Genomic DNA, 12,937 nt, shown 5'->3' on the forward strand with positions numbered 1-12,937 from the left:
CATATGGACTCAATGCGGCTGGATCCTAATCAAATGAGCATGCGTCCTGTTGCCCTTCATTTCTAATTTTTATCTGGTCAACTTGGCATTTACCTGTTCTGTAGCTCTGGCTGTGATAGTCCCTTCTCCCTGTAAGGCAGAAAAAACCAAAACAGGTAGATTGCTAGGAGTTCGAGGCCAGCCTGGTCTACAAAGTGAGTCCATGACAGCCAAGGCTACGCAGAGAGGAACGCTATCTCAAAAAAACCAAAAACAGGAAGAGCCCATAGTGCCCTGAGGCTGGGGAGGTGTGTGGTGCAGCTGGGTGAGGAGCAGAGCGGCCAGCAGGCTTCTGTGGAGCACTTCAAGGACATCTCGTGGTCCAGCAGCCTCTGATGTCTGGAAGTGGTTAGTAGGGAAGCACTTCAGGGCCTAAAAGAGGATGCTCATGTCAAATGCATGTTTGTGGCATGGCTCTTCTCAAGTTGCCTGGACTATGGGGTCCTGAGCACAGGTATTCACCCCCCCACCCCCCCACCCCCACTGAACACCAGATCTCAGGCATCGCTACAGAGCAGTGGCCCAGCGTCATTACTTACCTATACATGCTTTGTTCAACTGTAGAGAGCTTGACAGAACCTGTGTCCTGTCTCCGAATGCCGGCCCAGCTGATCTTGCTGTTGAGCCGTCGCCATCCAAAGGCTACGTTCAAGCTGTGGATAAGGAAGGAAGGCCGCTCTGCCTCCGCTGCCAGCAACCCACCTGCCAGCCAGAGCAAGGGTCCAAAGCCAGCGCCTGGGACTCACGGTTCTGCTCCCTTAAGTGTCAGGAAGAATTCTGGATCCGATCCAACAACAGTTACCTGAGAGCCCAGGTGTTTGCAGTGGAGCACGGTGTGTGTCAGCTGTGCAGTGTGAACGCACAGGAACTCTTCCTGCGAGTGAGAGATGCCCCTAAAAGTCAGAGGAAGAATCTTCTAGACGCTACCTGGATTGCAAAGCTGCCATTGGAGCAGGTAGGTTATCATCGCATGTCAGGGGGCAGTGGTGCAGTCATCGCGGATGCTGACTAACTCTGTCAGGTTCTAACCTTGTCCAAATATGCACAAAGGGAAAGAAAATGAGGAAGCCACATGCCGCCGCCCAGGTCAGCAGTCACTGTGCTGCTGCTGCCTTCCGTCTGTCTCTCATTCAGTGATGAGGAAACACTGCCTGCCTCCATCCATCCATCCCCGCCTTCCACTTCTCTCCTTCTCTCCTTTTTTCTTCCCTGTCTCCTTCTCTCCCCCATCTTCCCTCCTTCCTTTCCCTCTTTCTCCCTTCCTCCCTTTTGTCTCTCTTACCTCTCTCATTCTCACCCGTCCCTCTCCCTCCCTCTGTCCCTTCTCTCAGCTCATCCTTTATAAAAACACAGTCCCAGCACAAACAACTACAGCCAACAGAATTATAATTCCTCGGTTGCAGAAGTGCATGCTTGCTTTCCACGGTTGTCTCGGTCACTTTGTGTGTCGCTTCGGCTGCAGTGCCTTCCGTGCTCCGTCAGCCTCTAGCGCCTCCTCCCCCTTAACATCACTGTGGTGTTCCGTCATCCTGTGTGCTCCACTGTATCCATGTGATGTTCCCTGGCTTGTTTTCCTGGCCTGAGAGCTTCCTGGGCAGGCTGTACGATCCAGAGCTGTGCTTGGATTCTGAGTCTGTGGTAAAAAGAGATTAAGTAATGCTACATGGCTGCTAACAGCTCTTAGATCCACTTCCAGTGTGTTAGTGTCTTAGGACGGGGTGTAAGGGGGCACCTTAGTTAGGGCTTCTATTGCTGTGAAGAGGCATCATGTCCACAGCAACGCTTCTAAAGGACAACATTTCATTGGGCTGGCTCACAGTTCAGAGGTTCAGCCCATTATCATCGTGGTGGGAAGTGTGACAACATGCAGACAGACATGGTGCTGGAGAAGGAGCTGAGAGTTCCTTCTCTCAAAAGCAGAAGCAACCATGTCCCACACTGGGTGTAGCTTGAGTATATATATGACCTGAGAGCCCACCCCACAGTGACACAGTTCCTCCAGCAAGGCCACGCCTGTTCCAACAAGGCCCTGTCTCCTAATAGTAACTCTAGTTATGGGCCAAGCATTCAAACACATGAGTCTGGGCACGGGGTGGGGCATACCTATTCAAACCACCACAGGGAGTAACCCCAAAATGCAGCTTGCAATAAAAAGGCTATGTGGCCATTCCATTGTAAAACACAATTTTTAAAAAGATTTATTCATTATTTATATAGTATTCTGACTGCATGTATGCCTGCCCACCAGAATAGGGCACCAAATCTCATTATAGATGATGGTTTGAGCCACCATGTGGGTGCTGGGAATTGAACACAGAGCCTCTGGAAGAATAGCCAGTGCTTTTAACCTCTGAGCCATCTCCCCATCTTGTAAAATACAATTTTAATAAAATAGTTTATAGCCAGTTATTATTCCTAGCATGCTCGTGAGTATTCACTTAGCTTCCCAAAGCTTAGATAAATGGATGGTCTTCTTAGAAAAACTAATCTATGTTTCCAACTAAAAGAAAATGTTTAATTTTGTGGGGTGCTCAACCAGAAAATGGTCACCTAAACAATCCCTGCCCACTAAAATATTAGATGAATTCCTGTCAGCTAAACAAATTATATATTTTAGCCTGATGTGGTGGTGTACACCTTTAGTCCTAGCACTCAGAAGGCAGAGGCAGGCAGGTTTCTGCTATCCTGGTCTACACAGTGAGTTACAGGACAGCCAGAGCTACATAGTGAGACTCTGAATATATATATATAATTTTTTAAATGAATTATATATTTTAATTTAGTTTGCCCTCTACAATATCATTGACATAGATAATAATTATTTCTAAAAGATAAATCTCTTGCATATAGAGAAGTATACTATTTCTCTAATAATATTCCTGAGATATCCCTTGGCCTAGTTGATGAGGAATATACTGTACCCTTGAGAGGAATGTCAGCGAACTTCCCTGCTATCTGCTATCTGCTGCCTGGGCATTGCAAGCTTCCTGAAGTTTTGCTGTGAAATGACCCAAGGTCATCTGGAAAGTGACCTGTCTAGGACTGTCGCAGTCACGGGTTAGACCCGGCTCCCAGACGTGCTGAGGGGAGACACCTCAGCACTAGGCTCAGACCGAGTGAACAGGGGTCTGTCAGGAGGCAAATTCAACGTGTTGAGAGCTGCTGCTCCCACGGGATGTGGGAGTGAGGGTGGGGTGGGGTGGGGGTGGGGGCTACACATTTACGAGGAAGAATAAAGACACTCCTTCCAGATCATTGAGTCTGTCAGTTGAAGCTGCTCACAGAGAAAGAAATGGTTGAAAAAGGCATACCCAAATGGAATTCTTTTCTAAGAAAATGGCATTTAGAATGACATTTGTAGTTACTTCTGAAACTCTGTATCTTCCGACAGAAGGCCTGAAGTGCAGCACAGAAGGGAGACAAGCAGGCAGTGACAGTGACCAGCGGGAGCACGTTCCCTGCACCAGCCTGCTGCCTCGGAACTGCTCAGAGTCGCACTGTTGGTCACTGGTCCTTCCCAGAGTCCTGTGTGCTTCCCTAACAGTGCTTGACAAATGTCCAGTTTGGCCAGCACCATTTACTGAATAGTTTGTCTTTTTTTCCAGGGTATATGTTGGACACTTTTATCAAAACTTAGGGGATCACAGCTGTATGGGTCTGTTTCGTGGTCCTCTGTTGTGTTCCATTGGTCTATGTGTCTGTCTGTCTGTATATTGGGTTTTTGAGAAGGCTTTCTCTGTGTAGCCTTGGCTGTCCTAGACTCACTCTGTAGACAAGGCTGGCCTCAAACTCACAGAGCTCCACCTGTCTCTGCCTCCCAGTTGCTGAGGTCAAAGGCATGCGCCACCACACCCAGCCTTTGTGTCTGTTTCTGTGCCAGCACTATACTGTCCTGTCCCTTTGAGGTCAGGAATATGATGCCTCTCTCTGTATTTCTTTCTGATGTAGGCTTGAAATAATCATGGTTTGTTTCATTTATGAAATTAACTCTAATTTCTTTCTTATCCAAGACTAAAAAAATAAAATAAAAACAACTGTCATACTGATGTTTAAACAGCTGCAGTAACCTAGTGCATGGGTAAAGTGTTGAGATTGATCTCATTGAAGCGTAGGGCATCACTGGTCAGCGTGTGTGCACAGGCCTAGACACTAGCTGGTTTAAGTAGCTATCTTTGTTTGCTTCAGATATCAAAATACAGGCGTTTGTTGTAGAAATTTCATGCCATGCCAGTCCATGGCACCTGGGAAATTGTCTGGTAAATAATGAAGTCTGGCCAGCCTCAGGCGCAGTTCAGTTGGGAGAGAGCCTGCCTGGCACACACGGAAGCCTGGGTTCCATCCCCAGCACTGCGTAACCCCGGTGTGACGTAACCCCACACGTGGGAGGAGCAGAAGCTCAAGGTCGTCTTTGGCTGCCTGGTGGGTTTGATCAGACCTGAGACACAGGAGGTCTTATTCTGGAAAGTAAAAGACATTGTGAATGGTCGTGTTACCCTGCCAATGAAATACAACAAATTCAATTAGGTCAACAATGAATTGGGAAGCTTTTAATTTCCAGTATGTTCTTATTTTCTCACTTTTGGGTTCATAAATATGTAAAGCAACTTAAAGTGTCAAAAAAAACCAACCAGTTTCCCCCCCAAACCTGTCAGGAGCCTTGGGATCTTATACTTGGTTTATAAGGCTTTTGGAATGTATTAGGTAACATGGCGGGGAAAAGACTCTTTCAGATACATACTTTATTGCTTTCAATTTGCTAACTTAGAGGGTTTGTCTTTTTTTTTTTTTTTTAACTTACAACAAAAGCTATGACAAGCCATCCTACTGTGTTTCTCCCTGAGATTTTGCTCTCTAAAGAGACTGACTGCACAGCACGCAGCCCACGGTTCCTGCAGCAAATCGGCAAAGTTGCTGACTGTATGTTCTTCCCACAGCTAAATGAAATGCTAAGAAGCCCAGGAGAAGGCCACTTCTGGCAGGTGGATCACATCAAGCCAGTGTATGAGGGAGGGGGACAGTGCTCCCTGGACAATCTGCAGACTCTTTGCACAGTGTGCCACAGAGAGGTCAGTGACACTCCGGCATGCGCGTAGGTCCGAGCAGCCCTGGGGAAACTGTGCACACGGGTGGGTGAGACTGTGGAGGGGCATGCAGCCCATCCGGGGACAGAATGGCCTGCCGCTGCTCTTGTCCCGTCCATTCCTGGATGCAAGGCCGGGTGCCACTCTCTTCACCCATGCTCTGGGCTGAGGATGCGGCGCTGTGGGTAGAACCATTGCTTAACAGCAGAGGCTCTGGGTTCCACCCCAGCACCGCGCAGATTATGTGCGTTGGTGCTCTTGGGAACTGGAGAATCAAGGGTAGCGCAGCACAGGAGAGGTGGGCGGAGCTGAGGTCAAGGCCAGTTTGGTCTACACAGTAAGTTCCAGGATAGAAGGCACCAGCAATGAGAATGCCATCTTTTCTGTGCTTGTTTGCTTTTTGGACTCCTGTGAAAATCTTTATTTTGACTTAACAGAAGAATCCAGCTCTATCCCATTTGATTTTGTACAGTCTCTTATGCATTGAGCTGGGAATGAATTTTCTGACCTGGGTCCAGAAAATAAGAAGTGGACAAACTTTTCCCCACTGAACGCTGGAATTTTAAGATGTGTGTAAGCATCCGCTTAGATGAGAAGATCCGTGCCTTCTCCTAGTCCCCAATGCAGGGCTCATGGTCTTCGAGTGCTGAGATTGTCTCCACGAGAATGTTTTCTTCCAGCTGAGACCAGGAAGCCTAGGCTCCCAGGACCCTGGCGGTGGCCCGGAGCGCATCCTGTGGCTAGGCACTGTGTGCGTGGCTAGTGTGCGTTCCCCCACTCCCCTCACTATGGCACAGAGCCGCCTCCCTAACCTGACCCCTGCGTTTGTTAACTCCTAGAGAACCGCCCAACAAGCCAAGGAAAGAGGTCAGGCAAGACGACAATCTCTGGCCGCGAAGCACGGGTCAGACATCACTCGGTTTCTGGTGAAGAAGTGAAGCAGAGCGGACGGCTTGCAGGTGGGAGGTCTGGCACGGTGCAGCTTCCTGCTTGCCTAGTATTTTAAGAGAGAAAAGTTGGTAAACATAGATCAAGAGCTGGAGTTTAATTCTTGTGCCAAGTCCTCCTAGGGTGAAGTGCTTCACAGGAACGGGTGTGTTAGGAAGCGCGTGGGGTGTGGATTGTCAATTACGTTTCCGCAAGATTTTGTTCACTGCCTTGTGCATAGGTAATATGTGATAAATATATCCCATTCACCTGACAGTTGCTTCTTGATTAGCATTGGTTCTGAACTCTGTGGTTTAAATGGAACATTCCAGAACAATCGGGAAATTTTGGAGATGAGCCTCCATTATTAAGAAATTCTGGGAAGAGTGTGGCCAGCCTGCTTCTTGTACACGAGCCCCCAGACCTAAGCTTGGGTGCATGTTCTGGAGTGTTGCCTCCTTGTTTTATTTCTGGGCCAGTCATCTTTACTGAAAAGATACTTTTGTAACCATGCATGGTATCTATGTAGAATTTGTAATCATGAGAACAAATGATAGAACATAAAGTATAATGCCACACAAGCCCCTTGCTCTGTTTTCTGTTTGCTTGCTTGTTTGCTTTTTGCATTTTCTTTTTAATGTATATAACTGTCAAAACAGCTTTTGTCTCCTTGTCCTCATTTTCTGGTTTTAAAATCCTGGTAATATTTTATTTTGATTTGTTTTAATAAACCTTGTATTTTTAAAGATGTTTAAAATTACGTGTATCTGCTCCCCTGTGAGGGGTATGTGCCCCTGAGTGCAGTTGCCTGCAGAGGCCAGATGCCCTGTATCCCAGACCTGGTGTTATAGGCAGCAGTGTCAGCCAGGATGCTAGAAACTGAACTCAGGTCTTCTGGAAGAGCAGCAGGCACTCCTAACCACTGGGCCATCTCTCCATCTCAACTCCTATTTTAGTATTTATGTGTTTATGGCACCTCTTTTAAAAAGGAATGATGACAAACGACTCATATTGGTGCACACCTTTAATCCCAGCACTCAGGTGGATCTTTGTGAGTTTGAGGCCAGCCTGGTCTACAGAGCGAGTTCTAAATTAGACAGAGCCATGTGGTAAGGCCCTGTCTCCATAACAAGTGATGGTGGAGTTGGAAAATGGCTCAGTTGATGAGATACTGGCCACATAGCATGAAAGCCTGAGTCTGCACCGAAGAATCTGTGTAAAAGCCTGGGTGTGTTGCCCACCTGCAACCCCAGCACCGAGAAGGCAGAAACAGAAGGTCCCCTAGGGTCCCTTTCCAACAATCCAGGGACGAGGTGAGCTTCAGAGTTAGTGAGAGATCATATCAAATATAAGGTAGAGCACAATCGAGGAAGACACCAGATGTTGACATCTGGCCTCTATACACACACTCTCTCTCTCTCTCTCTCTCTCTCTCTCTCTCTCTCTCTCTCAAGACAAATGGTGATAAAATTCACTATTTAAAAACATAATCAGAAGGTTAAACGTACTTTAAATACAACGGTAACATTAAAGAAGTTAGTGATAATGTTGGACTGGAAAGGTGGCTCAGTGGGAAGAGCACGCATGAGCTGCTCTTCAGAGCGCCGGGGTTGGATTCCCAGCACCCACATGACAGCTCGCATCCATCTGTGACTCCAGTTCCAGGGGCCCCAGTTCCCTCTTCTCGCCTTGGACACCAGCACACACACAGTGCCTAGCCACACAGGTTGGCAAGACTCCCATACACATAAGAATAAAATAAATTTTAAAAAATTAATTTTTAAGTAACCTGTTAAAAAGAACAAGAAACTGGTGATAATGAAACGACAGGGAAGCCACTGCTGCCATGTGCACCATCAGGAAGGGTGAAGAGTCAAAAGAACATCACTTCCGGTTCTAAGGAGGACTTACACCGACCGGTAAAGGCTCCTGTTTGTAAATACCACTGGGAGGCGTAAACCCATGCCAAGTGCTTAGTTTACGCATTTTTACCATTTTAATTAGCAGGTAGTAGTTTCTGCCTTATTTTTAGAAGGCTGAGCTTGCCTTGCAGAGCTGTTAGGTCTGTAGGGACTCACGAAGAGAGCAAGTGGCGCTGTCTGTCTTATAAATGAGACCTGGTGTTTGGATGCTGTTCTGCTTTGCACACCTGGCTCTTTGCAGCTTTTGCCTCATTTTCAGGAACCTAGGAATCATCACAGTTCAGAGTCACGAGGCCCAGGCCCAGCTCACCGCCTCTCCCCTGCAGCAGTGGAGTTTAAGTAGGTTAAAGTCAACAGAGCTTGCTCTTTACTCACACTGCAGCAGGAATCCTCAGGAGAGTTCGCAGGTGTAGTTCTGCATGATGGTTTTGTTACGGGGCCCCAGACCTTAGCACAACTGACTCCATGATGGAAGTACCCTTCGGGCTGTAAAGCTCAGCACACGGACAGCACCACCTGCTGAAATGAAAATAAAGAACCTAATCCATCAAAGTCCATACATAGTTATTGGAAAATGTGAATGTACTAACCTTGGTTTTTGCCTTCTGTACCTCTGCTTCCGGCTAACGGTTCTTGTTAACTGAGGTATGTCAACTCAGAATATGGTTTTTATGCCTCAGAGCTTACCCTGAGAAAGGCTCCATGCTACCCTGGGATCCCCAACACCCAGTGTTGTCGCCGGCTGGCTAATAAAGACTTCTATTGGCTTAAATTTATGTCTGCGCTGTCTTCTCTGGTGGATGTGCCACGGCATTTCAAGGTGTGGCCCATGGAGCTGGGTTCTTGTCCAGAACAAATATCCGCCATTCAGGTCGCTGGCTGGCTCATCTCCATCTCTTCCTGACTCATCTCAGCTACTTTGTCCTTCCCTGGTTTGCCCCCAATTTACAACTACACTGACATGAAGGTTAGGGGACTGAAAATAAAGACAGAATTTGACCCCATGGCTGTCCTGACAGTCTGAAGGAGAAGCAGTTGTGTGTAACCAAGGGGACAGGAAAAGCCTTTGCCCAGGATGTCAGACCCTGGGTTCATTGCCCTGTGCTACAGAGGGGGGAGAAGAGAGGATTTGTGGTTAGGGGTTGGGAGTGTAGCTCCGTGGATGGAGAGCTTGCAGAAAGCAATAGGCCCTGGGTCCATCCCTAGCACCACAAAGGCCAGGTGTGGTGCACGTGCCACTCACCTCAGCACTGGGGAGCTGGAGCCCAAGGATCGAGAGTGCAAGGTCATAGTGAACTTGAGGCCAGCCTGTGGTGCATGATTCTCTGTCTCAAAAACAAAAAATCTAAAAAGAACAAGTGGGGACCAGAGAGAAGGCGAGAAAGTGTGGGGGCAGGAGAGCACACCCGTGTGCCAGGGAGGATGCCAGCTGTGGCCACACAGTCAATGCAACCGATGGGCTCAGCTCTGAAAGACTCCGGGAAATGAAAAAGGAACACGTCTGGACTCAGGGACTAGAAAGGGGCTGTGCGAGTCAAGCCACTCAGTGTCAACCGTGTGGCCCTCACCTGGCATGGCTGCACAGCCACGTGGGGTGAACTTCCTGAGCAAGGCGGGCTGACACCCCAGCCATGTATGCATGCCCGGGGTCACGCCTTCCTGCTACAGTCTCTGAGGGACATTAATCCCAGTCTGTGATGACTAATAAAAACCTCTCCCTTCAGCCACGGAGGAAGTCACACACTTTTACCTAGTGCTCAGGAGGCAGAAGCAGGTGGATCTATGTGAGTTCAAGGCCAGCCTGGTCTCCACAGTGAGACCCTGAATAACAACCGCCCCCCCCTCAAAAAAAAAGAAAGTCTTTTGCTCAAAGTTAGTGACAGCTAAGGTGCATTCTCAGGGAGTTTGGTGTGACAAATGAATAGCCGCCCACACTGCCTCCTGTGAATGGGAGGCTGTCTGCCCACACATCTCCTGAATAAATGAGACCTCTTCTTCTGGACTTGAATGAAACAGCTAAACTATGGGTGCTTCAGAAATAAAGGTGTGAAGCGCTTAAATCACATGCGAAGGAAGCCAGTGCTGGGTGAAGTGGAAAGGGGTGGAAATCAACCATCAAAAATAGACTGCGAATAACAGCTCCCTTGCTGTGGTGGTACTTCCCAGCCTCCTACTTCCCACCTTTTATTCTCTTAAACTGGAAACTTGCAAGCCTCGCATGGGTGTGTGAGATTCCGTTTGATTATATAACCACCAGGAAAGTGCCCCAAGTCACCTCTAGATTCCCAGCTGATCTCTGATGAAGAGGGTCTCTGCCACCCAGCTGTGGCATGCTCTTATTTAGCAGCAAGAAATGTCACCGTCTCCCGTCGGTACTCTGGGTTCTAGCCACCTGCTTCTCTCCCTTAGGAGCCTCTCTCCTTGCTCTCGAGTCACTGGCCAGTGTCTTTCCAGTAGCCAGCAGCAATAGAGCTCCGGAACACCTTAACAATAGCATTGTGAGGCTGGGGCTCAGCGTGTAAAAGAGCTTGCTATACAACTGTGAGGACCTGAGTTCGGATCCCCGACCCCCCATGTCAAGCCTGAGGAATCAGTGCACATCTGTAACTCCTGCTCTCCTGTGGCAACAGAGAGGTAAAGACAGGAGAAGCTTGCAGGCCAGCCATCGTGGTAGACCCGGCTGTAAACAGCAGAGACCCTGGCTTAAACATGGTGGAAGTGAAGAGGACCCTAGCTTGTCTTCTGACCTGCACTCGCAGCTATGGCATGTGAGCACCTGTGAACACACACACAAACACACATGGGGGCGGGGAGGGAGGGAGAACAATTATTGTGGGCTAAACATGGTAGAGCATGCCGTGTATGTCAGCACTCGGGGCAGAGGCAGGTGCATCTCAGTGAGCTTGAGGCCAGCCTGGTCTAGACTGTGAGTTCCAGGCCATGCAAAACTACATAGTGAGACCCTGTCTCTCTCTACATATATGGTAACTAAGTAGGTAAATACATACAATTGTGAGTTCATGGCTAGTATATTTTGCAGTCTTTGTTATTAGCCTTCCCTATATCCACATGTCAGTGGTGGATTGCAGAACTTCAACACACACACACACGTGCGCGCGCGCGCACACACGCGTGCACACACTCATACACACACACACACACACACACACACACACACACACACACACACACGCTCTCCATTCACATCCTCTTTCCTCTCATACAGACCACACACTCCTGGCTGAGAACATCTTCCCTTGATGATGCAACTGAGTTCTACGTTAGCTCGTGCCGGTGGGAAGCAAGCCCTGGTTTTAGCTGGGCTCTCGGAGACTAAACATTAGCCATTTATTCCCAGTAGCTGAGCCATGGGCGGCTGGAGAAGACCCTGTAGCTAATTAAGCCGTGAGGCCCAGGCTGAGCCGTACCCAGCTGGCTGGCCCGGCTGTGGTCTATCAAGTCAATTTCCTCCAGAGCTTCCTGAGCACCCTGGGTGAAGACTCAGAATCTGCTCTTCGGGCTGCTGGGGTCACAGGTCGGTTTCTTGGGTTGCTGCAGCTACCCAGGTTAGCTGGTCTAGAACTTTCCCTCTTCAAGGTATCAACGCCATCAGCAGGTTCTGGAGCAGAGCTGAAGTTAACGAGGGTCATCCGGGCATAGGTGTGGACCCTGCCAGGCCTGGTGCCCGGTGTGCGAGGCCTGGGTAAGTGCTCTTTGGATTTGGCTTTTTATACTGAGTTTGAGGAGCCATCTTGGTCTGGATGAAAGCTGTAGGAATCTGGGCCACACAGAATTCGAATAGGGAGCAGTGGGAACAGGGCTATCTGTAGAGAGGCCTTGGTTGTCTGATGGGGGTTGAATTAAAAATAATAATAATAATGATACTAAACCTCCCGGTTGATAAAGCAAGGCTGCTGGAGAAAGTCCAATGTGAGCTGTAGGCAGGAAGCCGCAAGCCTCCTGTGCCACTTGGCCTGGTTTGTCTTAAGGTGACAGAAAACACTGACGGGTGGGAAGAGGCCGGCTGCGAGCAGGCCTTGCGGGGTTTTCAGTGACTTGCCTGGCCAGGCTGTCCGGAATTCCACCCACTTTCCCCCCTACCAATCCCAGCCGCAGGCTGAAAATGCTGTTTGTCAGGCAAGCGGGAAGCCCTGAGTTTGAGCCTCAGCACTGCATAAAGCAGGCGAACACACCTACAGCCTCATCAGCAGAAGCGGAGGCCGGGGGATCAGAAGTTCAAGGTGCTCCTCATCCACGAACAGAACTGCATGCGACCTTGCACTTAATTTGCTGTTAACCTTGGCAGAAATAATATGAAATTGTGGTGAGGGACGTTGGGGGCAAAGCTGTTAGAACAGAGGAGCCCTTGAGCTCAGGGACCTGGAATCCCTGTAGCGGTCACTGGCTGTATAGGAAGTTTGGGGGTGTGTCATTTGAGAGTGTTTCTTGGTGCGGCAGTTTCAGCGGTGGGGGTGGGGTGGGTGTCCTAGTCTGCACCTAGAATAAAGGCGGCCAATTGCGGGTGGGAAGGCCTGAGGCTCGGGTTGGTAACGAGCCTCAGCAGTGTCCAGCGCAGCTTCCTGGGCATGCTTGGTGGGCAGCAGGCTTTAGGACCAATGTCTCTTTTAGAAGAAAGTGAGAGCGTCTTTTGAGTCAGCACCCGGAAGTGGGCAGCGTGGTGGGCAGTGAGGAAAGTGCATAGAAATGACCTTTGTGCTGGGCATGCAGGTGTTGGGGACTCCTCTGAGGAGAGCTCATAGGACTGACAGCCTAGTCCCACTGGAGGTACATGTAGAAGGCAGAACCTTGGATTCTGGTGTGTGCTGACTGTATTCAGTCTAAAGCAGGCGGGGCCCACCTTTGAGCCTTGTGATATATTGACATCTCCAAAGCTCCCATTTGCGAACTGCACAATCGGGTTATCAGATGAAAACATCGCAGGAAGATTCTGCTTATGATTTTGGTATG

The 12,937-nt window shown here is 49.0% G+C and overlaps 1 protein-coding gene across 10 annotated transcripts in view; it reads left to right on the plus strand.

Annotated features, from left to right (window-relative positions):
- Positions 1–6,629, plus strand: part of ZRANB3 (zinc finger RANBP2-type containing 3) — a 157,065-nt gene extending 150,436 nt beyond the window's left edge. For all 10 annotated transcript variants that reach the window (XM_084775786.1, XM_084775784.1, XM_084775788.1 and 7 more), the window contains 3 exons: positions 604–994; positions 4,974–5,105; positions 5,960–6,629. In XM_084775786.1, the coding sequence (XP_084631912.1) occupies positions 604–994; positions 4,974–5,105; positions 5,960–6,058 (622 nt within the window). In that variant the 3' untranslated portion in view covers positions 6,059–6,629. The remainder of the gene's footprint in view (positions 1–603; positions 995–4,973; positions 5,106–5,959) is intronic.
- The last annotated feature ends 6,308 nt before the right edge of the window (positions 6,630–12,937 follow it).

The sequence above is a fragment of the Acomys minous genome, assembly GCF_964271855.1.
Source record: "Acomys minous genome assembly, chromosome: 1".
NCBI lineage: Eukaryota > Metazoa > Chordata > Mammalia > Rodentia > Muridae > Acomys > Acomys minous.